Genomic DNA, 26,953 nt, shown 5'->3' on the forward strand with positions numbered 1-26,953 from the left:
CTGCAGATGGGAGGAATGCGAAGCTAAATTGCATTTATTTTAGTGCAAGGAGTCTGACTGGTAAGGCAGATTGACTTAAAGCATTGACCAACACATGGTGGGAATATAATTTTGGTATCATCGAGATGTGGTTGAAAGAAGGGCAGAAATGGCAACTCAACCCAGGATACAAAATCTTCAGGTGTAATGGGTGGGGAGGGTAGAGATGCAAAAGAAGAGGTGGCATTGCAAATATTGATTAGGGAGTCTATTACTGTAGTAATGAGGGAGGATATTACATACTATTCAAATGAGGTCATATGGGCAGAGTTTAGAATTAAAAAGCAAGTGATCCATTTGCTGGGGGTGTATTATAGGCCTCCTAATGGTCAGCTTGAGATATGTAGACAAATTACAAGAAGATGTAATAGAACATTGGACATGGGTTCTCTTACAACCTGAGGATAGGTTTGTAATAGTGGGAGAGTTCAACTTTTCCAATATTAACTGAGATCACTCTAGTGTGAAAGGCATAGAGGGGGTGGAATTTTTCAAGTGCTTAGGCCTCTGGAGTGACCCCATTTTTGCTTAGATGCTTACAGCTTCTGGATTGAACTACTCAACCAAAAATCACCACCAGTAATATTACAATGGAGATGCCTGTAAATTATCAAGTGATTTTTCTTTTAAACCAACTTCAATACATAGCCTGAACTTTCTCTGAGCACTTGACTTGGCGTGGAATGAGTCTCTTAGGAAGTTTGAAGGTGACTGCCAGTTTCCCATTATTGAGTGGCCCTTAATTGCCAAAATAGTTCTGACTTGGGGACTTGTATTTTTGTGTGGCCATCAAACAATGGTGGTTTGCTGTAGCCGAGAGGTTGTATCACAACAGCAATAAAGAAAAAGTACTGTGTGAAGATTCATTTTATTGGATACATTTCCAATACTGTGAAAACATCAGCTGCATTGGCTGAATTTTGTAAAACATGTTTCCGATTGTAAAACATCCCCACCCTCTCCTTCCCCATCATCTCCCTCTCTGCCCCTATCTTCCCCATCCATTCCCCATTCTCCCCATCCATTCCCCCAACCTCCTCCACCACCACCACCACCACCAGCCCCGTCCATCTGTCCCCCCCCCCCGGTCCATCTGTCCCCCCCCCCCCCCCCCCCCGGTCCATCTGTCCCCCCCCCCCCCCCCCCCGGTCCATCTGTCCCCCCCCCCCCCCCCCCCGGTCCATCTGTCCCCCCCCCCCCCCCCCCCGGTCCATCTGTCCCCCCCCCCCCCCCCCGGTCCATCTGTCCCCCCCCCCGGTCCATCTGTCCCCCCCCCCCCGGTCCATCTGTCCCGGGGCGGAACCCCGCTCAGATCACGTGATCCTCCGGTCCGTCTGTAAACTCTTCCCCTGACAGCAGTTCCGCTGTGCTCGCCCCCCCCCCCCCCCTCCCCCTCCCCCTCCCCCCGTCAGGCGCTCAGGTAAGACCGGGCCCGGGCTGCGGTGGGACTGTCGGCCGTGGCTCGGTGGGTTGAAGAAGCCCGAGAGCAGGTTGTTCTGATGTCCGGAGTCTGGTCGCAAGGATGGGCCGGGTGGAGCGGAGTCGAGTCTCCCCGAGGCCGCTCGCCTCACTGCCCTGGGCTCCCGGCACGGATCCTCGGGCTGGAACTCCCTTATCTCGGGTGCCAGGGATGCTCGGGTGGGGCTGGGGCCGCTCTGTTTACATGTTTGAAGGAATTAAACCATCGGCTAAATCTCCCACTTCACCGGCTCCTAGTTCTGGGGTCATCTGCGTGCTTGACATCCTCACCTTCTGTGCCTGTTGCTGAGAATCGGGCTGTAAACCAGTGCTGCCCCTCGAGAACATTAACAGTTACCTATAAGTCGGTCTGTATCACAAATTACATTCTCTAACAAACAGTTCCAGCTCTAGTAACTGCCAGAATCTGAACCAGACTGCCCACGACCATGGTATTTGATTCAAAGATGGGTTTTGGACCACATATTGGCTCCATTGCTTAGACTACATATTTCCATCCCTGCCTCATCTCATCCAGTGTTGACGGCCTTGCCCATGTCTCCGATGTGTTTAGGTGATTATTCATACATAGTATACTAGTGGGACTCCTTGCTGTTAAGGTTGTACTGCTGCCTGGTTTGTTCACCAAACTGGCTACAAGTCAAGCAACACCTCATTTTAAAATTCCCACTTCTCTAATCATTCTTTCTCTGGCCCTATAACTCCAAAATTCTCTGTTTCTCTTAATTCTAAGTTGTTGACTGTTCATAAGTTCACTTGTTCAAACTTTGACAATGTCTTCAGTTGCCTAAACATGAAGCTCTATTATTTCCTCCCACATATTCCAAGTTTCAGTTGAGTAAAGCTTCCTGACCTGTTTCCAATATATTAACTAAAGAGCCTAGTACTGCATGTAGTACTCCAGATATGGCCTCACAAATGCCCAAATGACAAGCATAACCTCCCTTTTTTGTATTCGAATCCTTTTGCAGGAAACAAATACTGTTAGCTTTCCTAATTATTATTTTTTTCTGCAATAACCTTTCATGTGGCACTGTATCAAATGTCTTCCGGAAATCTATGTGTAGTATATCCACTGGTCCCCTTTTATTGACAGTACATTAATTCTTCAAAGAACTCCATTAAATTGGTGAAACATAAATTTCCTCTTCACAGAACTATTTTGACTTTACGATTAACTTCAATTCTTCTAGATGCCCTCCTATGAGTTCTTTAAAGATAGTTTCTAATACTTTCTCTATGACAGATGATAAGTTAACTGTCTGCAATGCCCTGTTTTCTGTATTCCTCCCTTTTGCCATTTTCCAATCTAGTCAAATGTGGGTATTTTTGTTATTGTGATATTGGATGGGAAGTTCCTGAATTTAGATTGCATAATGATGAAAGAATGGCAATATACTTTCAGGTCAGGATATTGTGCGAATTAGAGGAGATCCTGCAAGAAGAACTGTGAACTTGCTGCTTTGTTCCTGCTCAGTAGCTGAGATTGTGTTGGAGTAGACCAGGCAGGTGGCTGTGATGCATTTTGTGGATGGTAATGAAACCACTATAGGTACAAGTGTATTGGTTATAATCACAACAAATTAGCTGAGCAAGTTTCATCCAGTACAAATAAGCAATCATTAACTGAGACAATGGTCACAGTCTGTTGCTTGGAACCTCAGAGGCTTACCCTTTGAGTGAATACAAAAAGTTCACTTTTCCCCTTGCTGCGTTCTGTTGACTGTAGATTCTCTTGCTCTAGATTAAATACTTGCACTGTCTTACAGACTCTTCTATACTATTTTTGTTTGCTTTGATCTGAAATAAGTCTCCTGAACTATCTCTTGGCTCAATAATACATTTTTACTTTGCTTGTTATCAGCCCTGCTCTTTCTCTTGTCTACTCTTGCTGTAGGCCTTTCGCATAATCTTCTTGGACTTTGACACTAAATGTGCTTGCTCTATTGCTCAATTCTCCTGTTGTTCCCCAAACTCCCAGTTCATTCAAAAGCAGATCAGTAACATACATTAAGAAAAAAAGTGGTCCAGGTATTGACCCTTGGCGACCACCACCAACGCTTCCCTATTGTTCAAAAAGACAACCTTTTGCTGCCTGCGTTTCTTGTTACAATCAAATTTCTATCCTTATTGCTGCATCCCTTTTTATTGCTATGGGTTTCAAGCTTGGCAAATCCATTATTAATAAATAATAAAGAAACCTTATAGCTGAAGGCCCTCATCCCTGAAACTATTCTAGTAAATCTTTCCTGTTCCCCCTTTATGACCTTCACATCTTTCAACACCCTATGGTGACAAGAATTGGATGCAAAACTCTCTTTGAGGTCTAAGTGGTGTTCTTATTCAGGTTCAACATTACTTCGCTGTGTTTGTACTCCATGCTTCTAATTTTCCGTGGGCCTTGTGCTTTATTAACCACATGCCCACCACTTTCAAGGATTTATACCCAGGTTCCTCTGTCCTGCACTCCCTTTAGAACATTTTCGTGAAGGGAAATGTAGGTGTCACCTGCATGTAATTTTTAGAAGCTATATGATAAATTAACAAAGAGCAGATGGTATTTCATTAAAGCAAGTATGTTTCTCTATTTGTAAGATAAAATAAAATTTTAATACTCTTTAGTGAGATTAATTATCTTTATGAGAAGCACTGTTCCCCAGAGCTGAATAACACAAGGAATTTTGTTACAGAGCAAGGAGAGAAACGATGATCCATACCTCTGGTATACTTCAGTCATCAGCTGCCAAGGTCCTTAGCTGTCTTCTTTACTTCCTTCCTTCCTTTCCTCCTTTAAGACCCTACCCTGTTTATCATATTTTTGGCTATCTAGCTATTACTTTCTTGCGTGAGGTTGTTATATTTTATTTGTTAATGTTCCTGGAAGTTCCTGGGGTGTTGCTCTACATTAAAACTTATTGTATAACATTGTCAGAGCTTAAACCTGCCAAAGAGCACTGAGCTCTGGGGACAGATTATTTACTGGGGTAAGTGTTGGGGGGGGGGTGGGGGGGAAGAAAGAAGAGCAGAGGGTGATTCTGCTTTACCGTGCAACACTCCTTGTTTGCTGTTTTCTACCAATAAGTTGCTCACTTTTGTCTTCATTCAGGGCTGGCAAGCTTTATGAAATTGCTTTAGCTCTGCAAGTCCTGATCTCTTACCTTTCTGTTTTTTTTTGCAGCTTGTGGTGATGCTGAATGTGTTAATGATCGGTGGCAGGCCTTTGCAGGATGAGCAGATTGCCCACTGGCCAGGAAAATGCTGGAGTCAATTATTTCGGTCCCAGTGCCTCCCTCAGTACTGTGCAATCCATCACTGCGTCCCAAGTTACAGCTAAGTTAGATCCATACAAATCCAATGGTAAAAGGATCATTTCTGATGTCAGGAGGACTTTCTGTTTATTTGTTACTTTTGACCTTTTATTTGTTGGTCTGCTGTGGATAATTGAATTGAATGTAAGTATTGAACTCTGATTTGTGTTCCAATGAACAGGTTTTAATGATTCCTGTAGATTGTTCGAACAACCTTACAGATTTTATTGTACGGTTAAATAACAGCTGATAGGAGGGTTGGTGGGAGGCCTGGCTTATGCTTGTAGCATGGAAGGCAAGACCTCGCCACAGATGGATGGAATGTCATTCTAGACGGGCTTTGGATAGGAGCGGGTGGGATCAAAGCCAACAGTTTCCTGTCATGATTTCTGCCCTTGTCAGGAATACACATTCTGTATTTTAGGTGTCAGCCATGATTTGGTCAGAAAGTTGTTTATTGCAAAATCGTACATAAGAAATGTGAAAATTTGGTCAATTAAGGTCACTGAGTTTGCACCATTAGTCCATTATATTTAGCTAATGAAGCTAACTAACTTCTTTTTGGAAATCACAGGAAATGACTCTTAATTTTTGTATATAAAAACTTTTTATTGAGATTTTGCCCTGTCTCACTTTCCTACCCTAGTTCCATACCATTAGCAACTCTGCTTGCAGAGAAGGAGTTAAACAGAATTGAGTGTAATTCTTCTTCTGGTCTGTGCGCAAAGACTTTTACACTTTTATCCACTTTCCTCCTAACAGTAAAGTCTGTTTTCCTCTATAATCCTCGGGCAGCAACTTTATTCCATTTATTATGGCCAGAATTGCACATCATATTTTTCAGTGGATCTGAATATTTTCCCTTATAGTAGTCACAGGAACCTTTGTTTTGAATTTGCCAGTGTCATACCTTTAAATTGCATTTCATGATTTTACATTACTGCCATTACATATCTCTAACCTGAAGTGCAATAAAACTATCAGGTTATTCTTTACATCAACTTCTGGTTACTTTGTCCTGCTTAAGACAGGAGCCATCACTGTGCATTTGACTTTATCCTAAAAATGGCAGCCTCAGGGGAAATCACTGATTAATACCAGAATCTACACACAAACAACCCTCTTTTACAACAAGCTGGCAAGAGCCCAGATAATTATCTCTAGGCTGTTTTCAGTGAGTCTTGTTTTCGGTGAGTCTGTGTTTTCTCAGGCCCTTAGCTATTGCCGTCCTATCCTTTGATACATTCAATAGACTTTTCTGCCTGTTCTGTTGGGTGACTTCCAGAAAGAGAACTTTACTTCCTGCCATTACATCTGTTGCACAGCAAGATGGTAGAAATTGTGTTGACATCCCAGAGAGCTGGACTTGTTCCAACACCACTTATTCTATTTGATTACCGAATCAACATTGATTCATTTGACTTTAAAGGAACTGAAACTGCTGAAACATTAACAAGTTGCTAACGTTTTTCTCTACTCTTCCTATCAAACCGCACAGGGTCATATTTTGTACATTATACTTCATCTGTGATCGTCTTAATCTGAGTAGAGGTAAACATTAGCAACTTGCCAGGTAAAGGGGTTTAATAAGGATGGTTATCAGCACGTTAAGCTACTGGGCCTGTGAGCATTAGTGATAGGGAACTCTTTCGACAGGGACACAGGCATTCATTTCTGTGGCAGTGTGTGGGACTCCAGGATGGTGTTGCTGCCCTGGTGCCAGGGTCAAGGATGTCTCTGAGCAGGCACAAAAGATTCTGAAAGGGGAGGGTGAGCAGCCAAAGGTTGTAGTCCATATTGGTAGCAATGACATCAGCAGGAAGAGAGATGATGTTCTACCAAGAGATTTCAGGGAATTAGGACAGGAAACAGGACCTCGAGTTGTAGTCTCAGGATTACTCCACGTGTCATGGGCTTAGCGAAGCAAGAGATAGGAAGATAGCACAGTTAAATGTATGGCTAAGGAGCTGGTGTGTCTGACAGAAGGGTCAGGTAAATTGGAGGAGAACCAATATCCTTGGAGAGAGGTCTTCTCGTACTACTCAGGAGTGTTTAAATGAGTGGCAGGGGGGTGGGAACCAGAGCTGTAGGTCAGCAGGTGGAAGGATTGAGGGAAAGGTGGAGGTTAGGTCACGTAAGGCTGAAAGGAAGGACAGGCAGGGCCAGATTAATGAAATGGCAGATGGAGTTCAATCTGGACAAGTGTGAGGTTTTGCACTTTGGGAGGTCAAATGTAAGGAGAAGGTGTATAGTACATGGCAGGATTCTTGGGAGCATAAATGTACAGAGGAATCGTGGGGTGCAAATCCATAGCTCCCTGAAAGTGACAGCACAGGTAGATAGGATGGTAAAAAAGCATCCGTGCCTTTGTCAGTCGGGGTGTTGATTATAAAAGTCAGGAAATCATGTTGTATCTGCATAAAACTTTGGTTAGACTTCATTTGGAATATTGTGTGTAGTTCTGGTCACCACACTACAGGAAGGCTGAGGAAGCTTTGGAGATGATACAGAAGAGGTACACCAGCATGTTGCCTAGATTAGAGAGTACTAGCTATACGAGGAGGTTGGACAAACTGGGATTGTTTTCTCTGGAGCATCAGAGTCTGAGGGGTGACCGGATAGAAGTATATAAAATTATGAGAGGTGTAGATGGTGTCCTTTTCCCAGGGTGGAAATGTCAAATACTAGAGGGTATAGCTTTAAGGTGAGAGGGAATGGAGGGATATAGATCACATGCAGGCAGACGGGATTAGTTTGAATTGGCATCATGGGCTGAAGGACCTGTTCCTGTGCTGTGCTGCTCTATGTTCTAATATGTTGTTAATTGTAAGGTGATGGGACTTGCCTGGCAGGCTAGAATTATGAATGTAGAATAAGAGGGAAAAAACAGAAAACAGAAAATGGATAATGCCTGAAAAACTAAGCAGGTCAGGCAGAATCTGTGGAGAGAGAAACAGTTAATTTGGCTTGTGCTTTCTGGAGTTCATAAGAATAAAAGGTGATTCTGAGTCGTGTAAGATTCTGAGGGACTGACGTGGGAGATCAGAGAGATTTGCTGGTGGATCTGGAAATGATGAGGACAAATTCTCAGCATTGGGGTTAACCATTTAGGACGAGAAGTTTCTTTGTAGAAGATTGTGAATCTTCAGAATCTTACTCCTCTGCCTATTCAAAGATGAGGGGTAGATTTTGGGCACTAAGTAATCTGAGAATACAGAGACCGGGAAGTACAAGATGAGCCATGATTTTATAGAATAGTAGTGCAAGCTTGTAACCTAATAATCCTTCCCTTTGTGTTTTTATTGAGGTATTTAAGTAGTTGAAGCTTTTTTGTTTAATTGTTCAATGTTTTGTTTGAATAATCCTGAAATATTACAGGCAAGGGGATCATTCAACTCACCACGTCTATGCAAGTTTTCTGAGAGTTGGGCACGTTTCTGCACTTTCCGCAAACTCCTTTTAGAATCTTAATTTAAAAAAATATCAGTTCACTGAAAGCAGACGTGTCTGGAACATAGTAAACCTGAACTTCAGGTTTATGAAGTTAGTGCCAGATTGCTTTATGTATCCCAACCAGAGTAGGTTAATAATGTGAACAGCATTAGATATGAAGCTCCAGTTGTCAGCAACACTGCAATGTGGCATTAATAGTGGCACTGTGTTTAGAATCTCACAAGCAGAGCACAAAGTCATTTTATTACACCAATTATTAATAAGTTGGGCTCTCTTTGAGTGTTAAAAATTGTCTGTGTATCTGTTCTACTTTTTTACGTTCAAAATCATTGCCAACCAGTTTCTGGATGCAGGATTATTTCACCCGGTTTCAATAACAACTGCTGACAAAATGATTCCAGTTGTCTTTTTTTGTTTTCTAGGTAGATGGTGGCATAATTCCTAGATTAAAAAATGAAGTTGTTCGTTATGATTTCCACAAATCTTACTTCGATATATTTGTGAGTAGATTTTCTCATTTTCCTTAAACTTTTTAATGCTATATTCCAAACCTTGTACAACTTTTATCTAGTTGTCTTTGTCTTTGCAGTTACTGGCAGTGTTCCGATTCCTTATGCTGGTCTTTGCATACGCCCTGTGCAGGTTACACCACTGGTGGGTAATTGCGGTGAGTGATTGTTCTTGCCCACTGTGATAGGAAAGTGACTGGACATCTATTAAATGTGGACCAGGAACTCAACCCTTTTCAAATCAGGAAACAGTTTATTTTTAAAGATGTGTACATCTGAAAATGAGATTACAACCCGCTGTTGCAGGGGAAGAAAGATCATAGACGCTCTTGAACCCATAAGGTTCAATGTTCTCTCTTGCGCTCTGCTTGACTCCAAAAGACAAGTCTATTGCTCAGGTGACTGTAGACTTTGCATCTAGACTCCTAATGAATAATAATGATCTGTTGGATAGGGACATTATTATTTTCCTTGAAACTTTGTTTCCCTGCTTCTTAGACTACTGAGCAGCATAGGCATGTTGGAGACAGTCGGGGTGTTAGAAATGGTAATTGCTTTTTGCTGTAAACATGCGTTGATTCAAAGAATATTTGGATTAAGTGCAGAAATCTTCATGAATCCTCATAGCCCTAATTCTGCTGTGACTGGGAATGTTTCTTCTGTTCTAGATTACAACAGCTGTTACCAGTGCCTTTCTAATTGCAAAGGTCATCATTTCCAAGGTATGTAGTAACCATGCAACTAAACTCTTTATATAAGAGATCTATACTGAGATTACTTTTTGTTGCTAGTTTCTTTAACTTGTCTGATTTCACTTTAGCTATTGGTAGAAGGAACAGCCTTTGCCTATTTGCTGCCAATAATCTCCTTCATACTTGCCTGGATCGAGACCTGGTTCCTGGATTTTAAAGTTTTGCCACAAGAGGCCAAGGATGAAAACAGTTAGTAAAATTTCTCAATTTACTTTCAATCTAACTATCTCTGTAGTCCTCATAAAAGAAGATCCCCAGCACTGAACTTTATATCACCTTTTCAGCAATGCCAATCTGAACATTTGTTTTATCTGCAACCTATTCCTTGTCAGTTCTACTGTTTCTGAAACATTTTTGAATTAGCAGTGTATTTAGACAGGATGGCACCTCTTGGGTTAGTAAACCAAGTCACAGCTTTGATGTTTATGGTTATAAGGGTAATGATTCTGCCAGTCCATCACCTCAGTATAATTTTTTCTGTTCCAGGAATCTTTACTATATCTGATGCATCAGAACAAGCACCTCTCATCCTACCTGGCCCTCTCTCAGATGGCCAGTTTTATTCTCCTCCTGAATCTGTTGTGGGTGAGTATTGACGAAGAATGCTGAGAGTGTCGGTCATCTCAAATTGCGTTTGGTTCCTCGGGGCTAATAATGGCATGTTTATGGGAAATTTCCCTCAGCTTGTTTTTATTGGGCATAAATTACATTAAGAATATTGAGCATTTTATTAAGTCTTGCCCAAATATCCATTGATACTTGAAACGTACACCTACATGGTATCGGCATGGAGCAAGAGACAAGAGCTGTTGATAAGCCGGTTATTGCAGTGGCAGCACATTGTGATAACAACCCAGGGACATTCAGCTGAAACTGAGTAGCCATGTCTTTTACCCATGTACCCTTCTCATTGCTAGTGCTCCTCACATTGTCGGAATGCAGAAATGAAGCCCTCTCCTGACAAATTGCACTGTTACTCCAATCATCTGACAACGAATTTGTGCCTCTTCACTGTACAGGTTTTCCCTCAAAAGCTTATCCTGCTGCTGTATATCTTACAGGACATAGGATGTTTTCTTGTGTTAAAGATGTGGTGTAAATAAAGTTGTTATAGCTTCTTTACATTTTTAGAATATTAGTAATATTATTAATGGCTAGAAATAGAATTTCTAAACACTTCTGTAATCCAAGCAGGCTAATGTTGGAAATTGAATAGTTGGGTTTTTGTGATGATCTACGAGCTAGTTTGGCTGCTTTGGTGTAGGTGCCCTCTCCCTATCTCTCAGCCTAAAGAGCACATACTTGGTGGATGAGCAAGAATAGCCTCCAGTACACAAAATTATACATAAATATCCAGTTTATTTTTTTATTAATGTAATTTATTTTCTGCACTAACAGCAGCAAATATCACCTATCATTTCCCCAAATGACAAAGGTTTGCCAAGGAGTTTCCAGAGATTTGTGCTTATCACTGTAATTTTGATCCTAAAGCAGTGTTTAAATTTTATTTTGAATCTTTCAAACATATATTGTATCAGTTAAAATCTGCACTTCTGCTTTCTGGTGGGTTCATTAAACGTGAATTCAGTTCTCACCGCTACAGGGAAAGCTGATGCTGATTCTCAGAAGTGTCACTGTCGCATTGTAAACAGCTGCTCTACAGTGATTGGCCCTTCAGTGTATTCATGCTGATGCCCATTAGATTCTTCATCTTAAGTGTAGTAGTAGCAGATGAGGTTTGATTTTGGAAAAGGATCAATCACCTCCCTAAGTTAGACTGGTAGTGTTAAGATGCACAGATTAATAGTGTCTGCAGGGTATGTCTGAACTGCCATTTGACTCATTGAGAATTGTTGCAATTATTTACCACATCCAGTCTCCAGTCTATTTACCACATCCCCTATCTTGCAAATATTTCATACAGAAAAGGGTTAAAATTTGTATTGACTCCTCTGTAGTACTGATTCTCCAATACTGGAGCTTGTTTCTCAAATCAGCCCATTTCTGCAGAGTTGTGGTTAAACCACAGTGAGTGTTTCCCATATGCTGTGACTCTCAACTCTGCTGTCTGGGCTAAGGTTTCAGTGTTACAGGTGTTGAGTACAAGGAGGTGTAACTGTTTTTAGCCAGACCACAGTCACTTCACCAAGCTTGGGGCCAAACATACTAACGTTTCTCTTTCTACTCTCTCTCTTCCTCTCTTTTCTGCTTCTCCCATAGTTTGTCTGTTCCTGCCACTTTTTACCACCACCATCACCTCATTTTGTCCTCGTGCCTGCCTTCCTGTCCACAGCATTAAAAAATCTGATCAGTAAAGATACGAATGTTCAATTTCTGGCATGAAAAAAGGATTAATTTCTAAAACTCTATTTCTCTCTGGCAACTCTTCTGCCTGGCCCCTTAACAACCAGTAGAAACATTTGAAGGGCTGCTAGGGGGCAGTAGGTCTACAGTCAGAGACCCATTCTGGTTTCTGCTTTAAGAAGAATGTTGAGGCAACCAGTAGATACAGCATTGATTCACTAGATTGCTGTCTCCTGTGAGGAAATTATAAAAAACTTAGATCTGAGATATTTTGTTAAAAAAATTGAAGTTGATGAAGGTAGAATATTACAGCACAGGAGATCATTTGTGCCTGTTCCTTGACTAATCTGCTCAATTAGTCTTGCTTGCCTGCTGTTTTCCCTGTACCTCAGTCCTTTTGATGGGTTTATTCATTTGTCAGCTGAAAATTAAGAGTCAATTTCAACTACCATTATGGACAGCACATTTCAGATCATTAGAACTTACGTAATTTGGTTACTGAACCTGCTGTCACTGGAAATATTTCCTTATTTACTCAGTCAAAACTCTGAAACCTTGAACGGCCCTGTTAGATCTCTCCTTTGTCCCTTAAGGGGAGCAGCCCAACTTTTTCCTTATTCTCCATGTTATCAAAGAACCACATTTCTGATACCATTCTAATGAAAGTCCTCTACAACCTCACTAAGCTCATAGCAATCTTGCTAAAATAGTGTCTGGAATTTGCCTTAATACTTCAGTTGGGGCCCAACTGGTGTTTGTATATAGGTTTAGCATAGCCTTGCTTTTGTTCTTCAAGCCTTCATCTATAAGCCAAGGATATAATGTCTTTTTAATATCATTCCTAAAATTTTAGGCCAATCATTGGTGAGGAAACACTGGGGTAATGATCTGAGATAAAATTAGTTCTCGCTGTGTAAATATGGGCTAATAAATTAAAGATAGCAGAGATCTGTTTAAAGGCAGCTTGGTTTGCACAAGCTTCGGAGTTCTTTGATGCATGGAGAATATTGATTAAAGATAGAGAATCTTATGTTGGGTACAACAGCAAACTAGAAACCCAGACTGATGATTTGGGGAGATGTTCATCTTCCATCAAAGCAGCGGGGGAAAATTTAAATTCAGTCAATTAAGGAATCTGGAATAAAAAGTTAGTATTAGTATTGATGACCTTGAAGCTATTGGATTGTCATTTAAAAAAAAAAGTTTTGCTGTTCTTTATGGAAGGAAACTTGCTGTTTTCATCCAGTCTGAGACTCCAGACCCAGACTTGTACGGTAACTGTCCTAAAATCAATTTTTGACTGCATGAATACAAATGGCCAGACAGCCAGTTTCTATGTCGCAGATTTCTATGATTAGGAAGCTGACATTAACCTGTTCTTAATTTGTAGATTCTGAAGAAGAAGATGATGCTGAGTATCCAATGCATTAGCAGGTGTGGAAAATGGTGCATCAGTTGACTCCTGTTTGCTTTGTTCAACTTCTGGCCCGTGAGTGAATGAAGTGACTGAGAGCTGCATGGTTCACAATTATTCAGGAAGATAGATGCTATTCCTGAAACATTCTTCACTTCTGTCTCGGGATGGAATTGAAGGGGTCTCTTATTTGCAAGTGCTCTTTATTGCATCCCACCCCCACTGGCTGTTCTTTCCTCCTCCTTTCTATCTCATCCTACGCCTGTCTGCCTGCCCTGTACAAGTATGATAGTTTGAATCTGCATCCAAGGCTCCAGGTGTCGATTTTCTTGGGAACGAATATGATGGACGTTTCACTTGGTCATTGGAGCAAAAATACCACATAAGTGCAAATCTGAAATTAAAACAGAATATGCGATAAAACATTCAGCAGCTCAGGCAACATCTGTGGAGAGAGAAAAGGAATCGATGTTTCAGGTTGGGAACCTTTTAGTCTACAGATGTTGTCCGACTTGTTCATTTTTTTCTGACATTTTGTTTACTCCCAGTTTCATTGTTTTTCCCAAATTTGTGTAGGGAATTCCTTGGTGCCAAGCTGTGCAGCAAGTTAGCTGTTGGCCACACTAAAAAGTTGACAATTTCCCAGTACTCAGAATATTTGTGTCGCAATGGTTCTTAACACAGAACAGATGTTTTCCGTGCGACTGTTTGCACCTGGTGATAGATTGTTGCGATACGTGTATGCAAATAGCATTCGAATTTCAAGTCCCTGACACCACACTGGTAGGCTGTGTTCTAGCTGAACTGCACAGACTTGTATTATTTCCTGTTGTGGTCCACAGCCCGAACATCTTACTGCTTTTGGTTCACAATAAACAGAAAGCCTTCAGGATGACGTTAATAATTACTGCACGTGTAACTGGTGTTTAATGTACAAAGTTTAACCTTCTTTAGGCTTGTATCTGCTGAGTTTAGAAATGAGAGGGAAGGCTTAATTGAAACAAATAAGATCTCGAGGAGGATGTGGAGATGATGTTTCGTCTTGTGAGAAAAGCAAGGGATCATGGTTTAAAACCTGTGGGGGGGGGTGGTCACCCATTTAAGATGGATGAAGCAATTTTTTTCTCTGGGTGTTGTGAAACTTAAGAAACAGGAACACCCCCTTGAGTCTGCTCTGCCATTCAGGAAGGTCATGGCTAATCCACTGTTGGCCTCAATCCTACTTGCCAGCTCTTTCCCTGTTCCTTTGACTCCTTTGTGGTTTAAATGTCCGTTAGTCTCCACCTTGAATACACTTCACAGGCCTCTGAGGCAGAGAATTCCAAAAGTTCATGACACACTGAAGGTTTTTGAACAACCTTTGGAACACACTTCCTCAAAGGACAGTGTAAGATTCTTTGAATATTTTTAAGGCAGAACGTAGAGAAAAAAAACAGGAGTCAGTCATTTGGTTCAAGTCTGCTCTGCCATTCAGTATGATTATGGCTGATTATATTCGATATTCCTGCTCTTTCCCCACATCTCTTGATACCTTTTGTGTCTAGAAATGTATCTGTCTCATTAAATATATTCAGCAAATTGGCCTCCATATAGTTCTGTGGCAGCATATTCCATAGGTTCATCACCCTCTGGGTAACTAAATTTCTCCTCATTTCAGCCCTGAATCCCTTGTCCTATAAATCCAAGACGCTGACTCAGCCAGGGGAACTGCCCTCTTTGCATCCTGTCAGCATTTTGTAAGTTTCCACTGTATCCCCTCTCATTCTTCTAAAGTCCAGCGAATACAAACATAGGCCACTTAATCTATCCTCAAGCTGCAGTTCTGCCATCCTGGCAGCTTTTCTTAAATAATGGAACAACATTAGCCCCCCTCCAGTCTTCCAGAACTTCACCTTTGGCTAAAGATGAAGCAAATATCTATGTAAGAGCCTCTACAATGTCTTCCCTAGCTTCCCACAAGGTCTGAGGATGCATTCAGTCAGGCCCTGGGGATTTATCCACCTTAATGCACTTTAAAGCCACCAGTACCTCCTCCCTGGTAATTCATATGTGGTCTAAGACATCATCACTCATTTTGCTCGTTTCTTTAGCATCCACCATTTTCTCCACAGTAAAAACTGATGAAAAATATTCATTAAAGATCTCCCATCTCCTGTGGCTCCACACATAGATGGCCAGGGTGGTCTTTAAGGGGACCTATTCTCTCCCTAGCCACCCTTTTAATATACCTATAGAATCTCTTGGGATTTTCCTTAACCCTGCCTATCAGATCCATCTCTTGCTGATTTCCCTCTTGATTTCCCTCTTAAGGATATCTCATACACATCAAGGGATTCGCTTGTTCCTGATTGCCTAGACCCAATGTATGCCTCCTTTTTCCTGACTAGAGCCTCAATATCTCTCATCAGACAGGGTTCCCTAAACTTGCCGGCTTTGCCCTTTACCTTAACAGGAATATGCTGCCCCTGGTCTCTTGATATCGCTCTTTTAAAAGTCTCCCACAGTCATCTCTTTACCTACAAACACTCTCACCTGATCAACCTCTGCAAGATCCCACCTAATGCTTACAAAATTGGCCCTGCCCCAGTTTAAGACCTTAACCAATCCTATCTTTCTTCATAACTATTTTGAAAGTAATAGAATTATGGTCACTGATCCCAAAGTGCTCCCTAACTGACACTTCAGTCACTTGCCCTACCTCATTCCCTAAGAGGAGGGTCTAGTTTTGCACCCTCTCTAGTAGAGGCCTCTGTATAATAATTAAGGGACACATTTAACAAATTCCACCCTATCCAAGCCCTTTGCACTATGGGTGGCCCAGTCAATATTAGGGAAGTTAAAATCTTCCATTAATACTACCTATTATTTTTATAACTATCTGCAATATCCCTACATGTGTGCTCTTCTAATACCCACTCACTACTGGTGGGCCTATAAAATAGTCCCATCGAAGTAACCATCCCCTTCTTATTTCTAAGTTCTACCCATATAAACCTCACTGGATGATCCCTTGGGAATATCCTCTCTAAGCACTGTTGTTATGTCCACCCTCATCAAAAAGGCAACTCCCCCTCATCTCTTACCTGCACCTCTGTCACACCTGTAGCATCTGTACCCTGGAACATTGAGCTGCCAGTCCTGCCCTTCCCTTAGCCATATTCTGTTTTGGCAATATTATCCTGGTCCCCACAGCCAATCCACACCGAGTTCATCTGCCTTACCTGTTAAGCCTCTTGCATTGAAATAAATGCAGTTTAAACCAGCGATCTTCCTTCTCCCTTTTCCATGCTCCTGACTATCCTGTCTACTAAACTCGCTCTCATTGACTGCATTATTTGCCCACAATTTCTCATCTGCCTCACTACTGCTCAGGGTTCCAATGCCAATCTAATGCCGTGCCAATCTAATTTAAACCAACCTTAGTAGCATTAGCAAATCTACCTTAATGGATTTTGGTCTCCCTCCAGTTCAGGTGCAACCTGTCCCTCTTGTACAGGTCACCTTAGCCCCAGAAGAGATCCTAATGATCCAAGGATCTGAATCTCCACCCCCTGCACCAGCTCCTCAGCCATGCATTCATCTGGCCTATCTTTCTATTCCTGCCCTCACTAGCATGTGGCACAGGGAGTTATCCAGAGATCACTATCCTTGAGGTCCTGCTTTCTAACAACTCTCCTAACTCGCAATACTCTGCAGGATTTCATCCTTTTCTCTACCTATGTTATTTGTACCAATGTATACAATGATCCTTGGCTGCTCAACTTCCCCCTTGCGAATGTTCTGCAACTCCTCAGAGACAATCCTTGACCCTGGCACCTGCAAGGCATCATGCCATCTTGGCCTCTCTTCTGCTGCCACAGAATCTCCTTTTTGTTCCCCCTTACTAGCAAGTCTTCTGTCACTATTTCTCTGTCTGGCTGCACCCTTTCCTGTCGAGCCTCAGAGCTGGTCACGGAGACACAGACCTGACTGCTACTGCTATCCTCTGAAAGGTCATTTCCACCCCCTCCTCTCCCCCCCCCCCCCCCCCCCCCCAAACTCCCCAACGGTATCCAAGGAGGTATACCTGTTAGTGACGGGTATGGCCCCAGGGGACCCCTGCACTGTCTGCCTACTCCCTTTGCCTTTTCTGGTGGTCACCCAACTACCTACAGCCTGCACCTTAGGTGTGCCCACCTCACTAAAATTATTACCTATGCTCTCAGCATCCTGGATTATCCTGAATACATCCGACTCCAGCTCCAATTCCTTAATGCGGTTGGCCAGGAGCTGCAGCTGGGTGCACTTTCCACAGATGTAGTCATCAGGGACTCCGGAAGTCTCCCTGATCACCCACATCTTCAGGAGGAGTATACAACTGCCCTGACAGCTATCCTGACTTCACGAAGTGAATAATAAAGTTAAACGACCTTGCCTGTTCTGCTCAGCCTCTTGCTGAAGCCTCATGAACCAAAGCCCCAGCACTTATTCCTCAAGCACTCCCAAAATGGCATGATGTCCTGACTTCCTTGCATTCGCTTCCAGAGGCTGCAATTTAACAATCCCTTTTTAAATCTCCTCCTCCTCCTCTTTACAGCTTACCAGTCATTTCTGAAGGTATAGACTGAAATTATTTTTTTGTGTGTCCATCTGTGTAGATATAAATCCAGTCTCCTGATGCATTGATTAGATCATTGCTCTTTTGTGTTTTCATCCAAGTAGAAGTTGTCCTAACATAATTTCTTCTTATTCACACTCCACATCTCCCTCAGCAGATGGCTGAAGTTCAGTTTGAAAGAAGCAATGGAAATCTTTGGAATCGTCGAGCTTGGAGATTCGTCTGACACTTGAATTATTCTTGGGCAAGACTGTTATCGCCAATAACAAGACGTCTGTGATTCACTGTGCTCAAGAACCCTTCAGCTGTTGGGAGTTCATTGCTATACTGCCTTCTGCCATCTCTGAAATGCCTTCTTTATTCTGCCTTTACTAAACTAATGCTATAATCACACAATCCTGCACAAGATTATTTTTCTGAATATCTCATTTTGGTTTGGAATCAATCATTTCATAGTTAATAATTCTACTTAAAATCAAGGATTATTGAAAGGTGTGATCAGATTACCTGTCGACTGTGATTGGGCCTGTTCACTTTAAGCATTATGTTGCACTATGATTCTTGATGATTTTTATTTGGTCTTTCATTATTTTAAATGAAATAGGCCAAACGCAGTAAACCATGCTAATTATAAAGTGTTCTGAACTGTTTTCAGATTTTGCCTTATTTGTAAAGGTAAGTATGAAAGGGAGCATTGCATGAGTGCACTGCTGCATGTGTATGCCAGCCCATGTTCCTAGAGTGTCACTGCATATAATAACTTCAGGATTAGGGGAGCATTTTTTTGTTAATCATTTGTATTTCTTACCATAGTAACAGATTATCTACAGAAGCTTGTAACAAGACAGCTGACTGCACTCTCTGCTGAGCACTCAGTGACGCAGCTCTTTCTGTGACTAGGGCAGTACAAAATTCTCATCCTTGGTCTTGAGTATTTCTTGCTTTGTAATAGTTGAAACAATGAAAGTTTGAAATAAAAATCCCCAGTTAGCATTTTATTTGCTTGCAGTCAAATAGGGCTCTGTAATAAAGAACATTGTACCTTGGCAAAGCTCCAGCGGTTCCTAGCTCCTCACTTGCTCCTGCACTTGTGTAATATATTCAGATTTTGCAGTGATATTGTACCAAGGTTAGCTGACCTCTGACCGTAGGAAGACAACTGCCTTTTTAACCTCCCTTGCCCCAGGAAAGCAGCATGCCTTCTGACCCTGTCCCAAAGAAGCTTGCTTGTCCTTTGAACTGTATATAGATGGGCTAACTGAGTTCTCTTCTTGCTCTCCTATACAATCTGCCTCCAGCATTGAGGTCTTCAGATTCCTAACCACTACTCACTAAGAGTGTCCCCTCTTGCCTGAGGAGGAATCAAAGTCTGTGCTTTACTGGGCCAGCAGATTCTGGCTTCTCAAGACTCTGAGATGGCTGAAAGAGTTTGATTATAAGCAAGACATTATAATGATGCATATTCTCTTCCCAGGGCTGCAGGAGAGAATGCAAGTTAATTAGTAACATTCCTATTTAACAGGTAATTGGGTACTGTTCCTCTGTCCGCAGCTTCCCACAGGACGAGAGTAGTGTTGCAGAGGGATGGTGCGCAGAGAATATTGTGCATCTAAAGAGTGCTTTTGTTAAATTACTTTCTCAGTTTTGCACAGACCATTAATGTAATAACTTTAAATTGATTTGAAGTGGTGTGATTCATAATTTGACTTTATTAATATGGTTTAATGTTTTAAGTAAAGCTCTGGTGTAATTATATACACCTGATCAAACAAGTTTTGTAAATCAGTAATTTAATGTTAATGGATTCAGTGAGATATTGAAGTGCTGCAGCTTATGCACTGATACTAAATTGCTTAGTGGCCATTCCCAAAGCTTTGAATTCACATCATGTTTCATATGTGGCATCCACTTTTAATTACAATTGAGAAATGTGTTTTTTATATTTAATTCAAATTATTGGAACTGCTAATTGTTTTATCTCAAACAACTTCAAGAGCAGGCTCTTTGTTCAAAATGATTGAATAATTCTCTGTTCAATTTATCAGCTGATGTACTCTTTCTGTCTGCAGCCTTGCACTGTTTTGTATTCTGATTATATTTTTAAGGTAAAGTTCCAACTCTATTGATATTCCCAGTGTTTCTGTTCCTTTGTAGAGCGAACAGTAGTTCATGGCCCAGTGCTTTTTTTTAGTCTTTCTATCCATTAATTGAGTTTCTTACCTGCAAGCTGTCTTTCAAAAAGGCATTTTGCTGTGGGAATAAGATTTGAGTATTGATAAAATGAAGTCAAAATGGTCCTGCTGCTTATTGATGCTAGGTCTAATTCTACACAAAGGAAATTAGTTTCTTCTGTGCTCAATATCAGCAGTTTGACCACTTTACGATTAGTTAACAAATTATTGCTTGAATAAAAATGATCAACAAATGCAAAGATGTGCAGAATCAGTTCTCTGTTGCTGCATGTAATATCTGTAATTCAAGTCATGGCTTGTTTTATGAATGAAATAAATGGATTACCTTTATTTATTAACATACTGCAGAAAATATTTCCCATTTTAATTAAATTTTATGAATGTCCATTCAATTCCTGACTTAATGTTTCTGCAACTTCCATCATAACATATTGACCTTGTACTCCAGCTGATTACTGATCTGTTCTCTAATATGCAAGCTCAGAAGATAATTTCATCCAGTTGCTTTTTACCCAACTATCTAACTTGATTTCTGTGACATTATGTTTGTTTTTCACTGCAAGCCTTTACGTTATAGTTGTGTGAATTCTTCAAAGTACCTGAGTATCACCACTGACCATAGTGGCCAATTCCTGAAGGATAGAGACTTGGGCTGACCCAGGTGCTAAGTGAACTAGCACAAGGTACAAGCTTACTTGATTTTTTACCTGCCAATCTACTTCTTGTGGATGAATCTGTCCATACAGCATTGGTGGTAACAAAGAAAACTTCCCACCTTCAGATAGAGGACAGCCACTGTTGTGTTGCATTGTAACTGCTGCATAGGATGGTTCAGAATAGATCTAGTAGGTCATTTCTAAAGAACAAAGTTGTACTCTGGCATAATCTGAATGTCCTACTCTGGCATATTCCTTCACCATTACCATAAAACTACTGAGTGTCATAGCACAGCACAGAAGCAGGCCATTTGGCCCACTATGTCCACGCTGATCCTTTTATCCATCTACACTAATCCCATTTGACTGCACTAGGGCCATATCCTTCTATGCCTTACCTATTTAAGTGTCTGTCTAAATGTCTCTTAAATGTTGTAACTATGTCTGATTCCACCACCTCGTCTGGAAGTGCATTCCAGATATCAACCACTCTGTGTATAAACAAAAAACACTTGCCCTTTAGCTCCCCTTTAAAACTCCTTCCTCTCACCTTAAACCTACACCTTGTTTTTGGATGTCCCTGCCATAAGGAAAAAGATTCTAGCTATCTACCCTATCTATGCCTCTCATTATTTTATATACCTCCATCAGGTCATTCCTCAGTCTCCTTTGCTCCAGGGAAAACAAGCCCAGCCTATCCAGTCTCTGCCCCACAACTGAAGCCCTCCAATCCAGGCAACATCCTGGTGAATCTTCTCTGCACTCTCTCCAGCTCAATCACATCCTTTCTAAAGGGTGGTAACAAACACTGCACACCATACTCGAAGTGCAGTCCAACCTGTGTTCTGTAAAGTTGCAACATAATGCCCCCAACTCTTATTTTCTATGCCCTGACTTGTGAAGGTAAGCATGCCATACACCTTCTTCACCACCCTATTGACTGTTGTCACTTTCAGGGAACTATGGACCTCCTAGGACTCTCTGTTCATCAACATTCCTTACTGCCCTCCCATTTATTGCAAAATATCCCTATATGACTTACTAATGATACCTCCTATATTCACATCCAAGTCAATATATAGCACAAATAGCAAAGGTCCCACCACTACCCTTTGCCTCCTTTCACCAAGCCAGCTTTGGATCCAATTAGCCAGCTCGCCTTGGATCCCATGTGCCCTACCTTCTGCAACAGTTTCCATATGGGATCTTTTCAAATGCCTTATTAAGGTACATATAGACAATATCTACTGCTCTGCCTTCATAAATCTCCTTTGTTACCTCTTAAAAGAAAAACTCATTCGCATGAATGAGGCAGGATTTCCCCCCACACAAAACCATGTTGAATATTCCTAATCAGTCCCTAAATGTACATGACTCATGCCCCTTAGAATTTTCTCCAGTATTTTCCCCACAACTTATGTAAGGGTCACTGGTCTGTAGTTATCTGGCTTATCCCTGCTGCCCTTCTCAGATATAGAAAGAGCATTGGTTACCTCTGCTCTTTGCCCATAGCAATGCACAAATCTCCATTAGACTCTCAGCAATGTCCTCCCTAGTTTACCATAGCATTCTGGGATAGATATCCCCAGAGTTGGATGAATTATCCACCCAAGTAATACGTTCACAACCTTAATACAATTTGCCCCAGACTATCAATGTCTCCTCTGAACTCTTTTTTTTCCATGTCCTTGGTGAACACAGACAAGGAATGTTCATTTAGGGCCTTATGCAGATCTCTGTGTAGATTACCTCATGATCCCGAAGGGGACCAACTCTACTTCGCTAGCCTCTTGCTCCAATATACATGGAATGTCTTGGGGTTCTCCTTTATCCTAGCCAACAAGGATATTTTATGGCCTCTTTTTGCCATCCTAATTTAAATTTTTTAATTTTTTTAAGATTTTATTTACAGCATGGTAACAGGCCCTTCCGGCCCAGCGAGTCTGCACCGCCCATTTTAAACCCAAATTAACTTACCCGTATGTCTTTGCAATGTGGGAGGAAACCAGAGCACCCAGTTTGTTAATACTCTCCTGTATGCTTTACATTTCCCAAAAGACACCCTCGATTGTAATTGCTGAAATCTATCATGTGCTTCCTTCTGTTTCCTTCAATAACCTTGTCATCCAAGATTCCTTCATCTTGACCCTGGTACATTGAGGAGTTCTAAAGAGGATACCTGAAGCAGCACTGAGTACTTCAACAAAAGCTGGTAATGAGGCAAAGGTACAGCACTAGACAGATAATCAAATGTCCAACAGATAAGATTAAAACTCCTAAATTATTGTCATATCCATCCATGGCTGGTGTTGGTCACTGTGTGTGTGTGTGTGTGTGTGTGTGTGTGTGTGTGTGTGTGTGTGTGTGTGTGTGTGTGTGTGTGTGTGTGTAGGATGTGAACATCCTCACTGATAAAATAATTACCTGTATATTGTAATAGCCACTGTGCCCTCTTTGTTAACTCCACTGATGTACTCTTAATCATTAGCAAAGTGATAGATGACATGGTGCACCAAGTGGCAGTTTCCAATAATCTATAAGACTATTCAGCAGAAGTCTTGCTGTCTTGGTCCCAGTGTAGTTGAAAGAGTTGAATTCTACGTTGAGATGTGAAGGGATGTTAGTGCCTCAATCCTGCAAATCAAAGAATTGTCCAATGTGGCCTTAGTAAAATTTTGGGGCATATTGCCACTGACCAGCACCAAGGGAGGTAGGTGAGGTTCTTTTTGATTAGTTATCCCAGTATCCCTGAAACCAATGCTGCTTTCACAGGGCAGAACCTTCTGCGGTTTCAATGATCATCCTTCCATCCCCTGAAAAAACATTCATAATTCCTCAGAAAATAAAGCATTCAGCAGCAAGACATGAAGAATATTCCTGTGTGTGGTGATTAATGGCAAGAAACATTCACACCACAGAAGAATCAGGCAATGCCAATTCTGGTGAGAAAGGGTCCAGCTCCACCAGTCCTGGACATTCGGCGGCATTGCCAAGGCCTTGCACCCAGCAGGAACTTCATGGAATTCTCTCCATTTGCCTGGATCATTGCAGCTCCAACAATAGTTGACAAGCTTGCCATCATTCCAGGGACAAAGCAGTCCTCTTGATTCCATGTACAACACTAAACGTTGATTACCCACGGTCTTCACGGTCTACTATCAACAAAATGTATTCCACAACTCGAAAAGGTTTTTCAATAAGGCTTACAAAACCTCCGACCAAGCAGCAGGCGCATGAAGGAACACCACCACCCGCCGGTTCCAATCGTCGTGTACCATCTGGAAAATATAATCCTTTATCATCACTGGGTACAAACCTTCGAAATCCTTACTCCTCAAAGGGAGTTAGCGTCGGTTAATAAATGGTGGTCAGGGAGGTCAACATCCCGTGAAGGATTAATGCCGGCATACATGATCCACTCGGCGGCATTGCTGCGATGTATCTCGTATTTTACCTTCAGGTATCTGTTAGCTACTGTATGGCCGAGTCTAGACCATGTCAACTCCTCACACGTAAACCGTTCGCTAATTCTTATCCGACTATCTTTGTGCATTTCCATTACTAGAGGGCATAGCTTTAAGGTCAAATACTAGAGGACACAACTTTAAGGTGAGGAGGGGGAAGGTTTAAAGGAGATGTGAAGGATAAGTACTTAAAAGCAGAAGTGGTAGGTGCCTGGAAGATGCTGCCAGGGGAGATGGTGGAAACAGAGACAATAGACAGATGAACAGGCAGGGAAGGGAGAGATATAGACCACGTGCAAGTAGATTGGATTAATTTAATTTGGCACCATGGTCGGCACAGACATTGTGGGCCGAAGGGCCTGTTCCTGTGCTGTACTGTTCTATGTAATTCATTTTGCATCCATCTGTTAGGGAGGCCGAACAAATTTCAACAAACATCACGTTATTGGAATTGAATTTGATTAAAACATAATCTGTTCTGAGTAGAACCATCTGATATAATTTAGCCAAGGAATAAAGCGCTAATATAAAAAACTCCCCAAATCCTCCAAACAATTTTGTTTGTGTAGTTTTTGAGTCATAGATATTAAATTGCAAAACTTGCCCCATAGCCGTGTTCAATTAAACATTGAATGGAGTTATATTTGAATGCGCTTCCAAATTAACTATTTGATAACAATGATTTTTTGGGGGGTTGTAGCATTCAATCAGAACCATGTAAGTAAAGTTTCATTGATCTGACTATTTCTCCTCAGTCAGTCCAGGACTCGCTAGCGGGACATTTCATTAGTTATCAGTCGTTAATCACCCGCAGCTGCTTTTTGAAATAAAGCTAACTGGAGTTTCCAGCAGTTGCTGAGACGGAGAAGTACGTGAAATGGTTACATCTCAGAGACAGGTGTCAAACAAATCATCATAATTCACCCCATTCAAATACTTGTTTATAAAGTTTGACACAATTTTAAAAGATGAAATCTCACTAAATATACCCTTTCTGTGTTGTTTCACTTATCGGAAGTTCCACGTTACCGCTGAGAAGCAATATTTCCTAACATGTGGTTCATTTAACTCATGGATGGAACTTCGCGGCCGCATTTAGCAGAAATATCCCAGAGTCGGGAGCTGTGTGTTATAGTGAAGCACGACAGAAGGATCTTTTGCTCTTTAAAGTGAAACATAAGCGCATCTTTAATATGTGATGAATCTAAAGTCAAATTGACCATTTAATGAAAAATTCTCCCAGGTGGGGATAAACCATTTCGCGGTTCTGCTGAGGGGATTAAAACAAAATGCCTGAGGCGGAAAGAACTGCTGTCTAGGGAGGCAGCGGGTCGCTGTAGCATCAGAAATGAGGGAGAGTAGGGCTCTTCTGGCCTACAGGATAGAACGCAAGTGGTTGACTTTGTTTAGTGGGTACTTAGTGTTAGAATTTACTGTCTAGGGACATGTTATTTATTTTCTCATTAATATATACGATATGGTAAATGATCGACCATGTCTGTTGCTCTACACGGTTTGCCTTTCTCTAGAATAAAGCAGTCACCCGTCCAATTCCAAACTGCCGCCGGCTTCGGACACAGGGCCAGTTTACTTTGGGATTGTTGGAAATTCCGTGTGACCTGAGCTTTGGCTGTAACCTGAGTCTCGGGCGATGCAAAATCAGTTTAAAGCCGGAAATAGCTGACAATCCAGCATGAAATAAACAGTTGAACTTTCGGGTCGACACCCTTCATCAGGACTCCTCGAAGCGAAACGTCGACTGTTTATTTCCCTCCATAGATGCTGCCTGACCTGCTGAACTCCTCCAGCATTTTGTGTGTGTTGATCCAGATTCCAGTATCTGCAGAATCTCTTGTGTCGGGGCTCAATACAAATCTCGCTTCATACCTCTCTCAGTTATCCCGTAGCGTAGTTCAACAAGACCGAACCTTGGCTCTGAGAATAGAGATTTTCTAACTTCTTTGGACCTTGAACGACAAACTACTTTCTAAAACATCTCTTCCGCTTTAATTCGTTACCCGACCCTAATTCTGGAAACACATTAACAGAGATATTTACCCAAAGTGCTCCAAATCTTATTCTGTAATCGAAAATAAAAAGAAACTGCGGGTGCTGGATATCAAATATAAAAACAAGGGTTCCGGACCTAAAGCGTTAACCGTTTCTCTTTCTGCTGAGTGTTTACAGCGCTTTCTTTACACTGTCATTGCTCTGTACCTCAAATTTACTTTTAATTTACTGTTTATTTCTCGAGATTCCTCAGCCTACGTATTCTGTTGGCTACAGACGATGGGAAACCGGCAACGAGAGAGAGCCATTCGGCCCCTCGTGTCTGTTTCGCTGTTCAATAATGTCAAGGCCGATGAGCATCTCAATCCTATTTGCTCGCGTTTGGTCTGCACCCGTGATACTCAGTAAGGATCTATCGAGCTCAGTTATAGAAACTCCAGCAGGTCTCCAGTATCCCGGCCTTTGCGGATGTGAGGATGGTAAAAGAGAATTGAACTTTGCCTTTTTTTATATATATTCCTGTGTTTTTTTTTAAATCTGGGCATCACTGGCATGGCTAACGGTTGTTTATGTGTAAGTACAGCTTGTTAACTAAATTAAAGTTCCATAGCTACTGTGGTGGGATTTGAGCTCGGGTGTCTGGATTGGTAATCTTGTAATTTAATCACAGCCTCATCACTGTACACGTCCCCCCACCTTCATCCCTCCCCCCCCCACCATGTCCCCTATCATTTAGCTATGATAGTTATACTTGCATTTATATTGTACCTCCCGTT

General features: G+C 41.7%; 1 protein-coding gene across 8 annotated transcripts; it reads left to right on the top strand.

Annotated features, from left to right (window-relative positions):
- Positions 1-1,394: 1,394 nt before the first annotated feature.
- Positions 1,395-20,414, top strand: stard3nl (STARD3 N-terminal like). Of its 8 annotated transcripts, none has more exons than XR_007956931.1 (10): positions 1,496-2,071; positions 2,924-3,052; positions 4,697-4,970; positions 8,702-8,779; positions 8,869-8,946; positions 9,457-9,510; positions 9,609-9,729; positions 10,027-10,125; positions 13,235-13,333; positions 18,013-20,414. XR_007956931.1 is itself a non-coding variant. In XM_052023713.1 (10 exons), exons 3-9 carry the CDS (start codon positions 4,746-4,748, stop codon positions 13,273-13,275), a joined length of 696 nt encoding a protein of 231 aa, XP_051879673.1. In that variant the 5' UTR covers positions 1,497-2,071; positions 2,924-3,052; positions 4,697-4,745; the 3' UTR covers positions 13,276-13,278; positions 18,010-20,414. The 8 variants fall into 8 exon arrangements, 7 of the variants coding, with proteins under 7 accessions (XP_051879670.1, XP_051879673.1, XP_051879669.1 ...); XM_052023713.1 differs by having other exon boundaries at positions 1,497-2,071; positions 13,235-13,278; positions 18,010-20,414; XM_052023709.1 differs by having other exon boundaries at positions 1,498-2,071; positions 2,924-3,070; positions 13,235-13,278.
- Positions 20,415-26,953: the final 6,539 nt, after the last annotated feature.

Source organism: Pristis pectinata, chromosome 9 (assembly GCF_009764475.1).
Source record: "Pristis pectinata isolate sPriPec2 chromosome 9, sPriPec2.1.pri, whole genome shotgun sequence".
NCBI lineage: Eukaryota > Metazoa > Chordata > Chondrichthyes > Rhinopristiformes > Pristidae > Pristis > Pristis pectinata.

What these genes read in the sequence shown, in the direction of transcription:
- stard3nl (XM_052023710.1), top strand. Translation starts at nt 4,746, where the DNA reads ATGAGCAGATTGCCCACTGGCCAGGAAAATGCTGGAGTCAATTATTTC. An exon ending in AATCTTACTTCGATATATTT is followed by an intron (nt 8,780 to 8,868) that starts GTGAGTAGATTT and finishes TTGTCTTTGCAG; the next exon opens with TTACTGGCAGTGTTCCGATT. An exon ending in TCCTCCTGAATCTGTTGTGG is followed by an intron (nt 10,126 to 13,234) that starts GTGAGTATTGAC and finishes CTTAATTTGTAG; the next exon opens with ATTCTGAAGAAGAAGATGAT.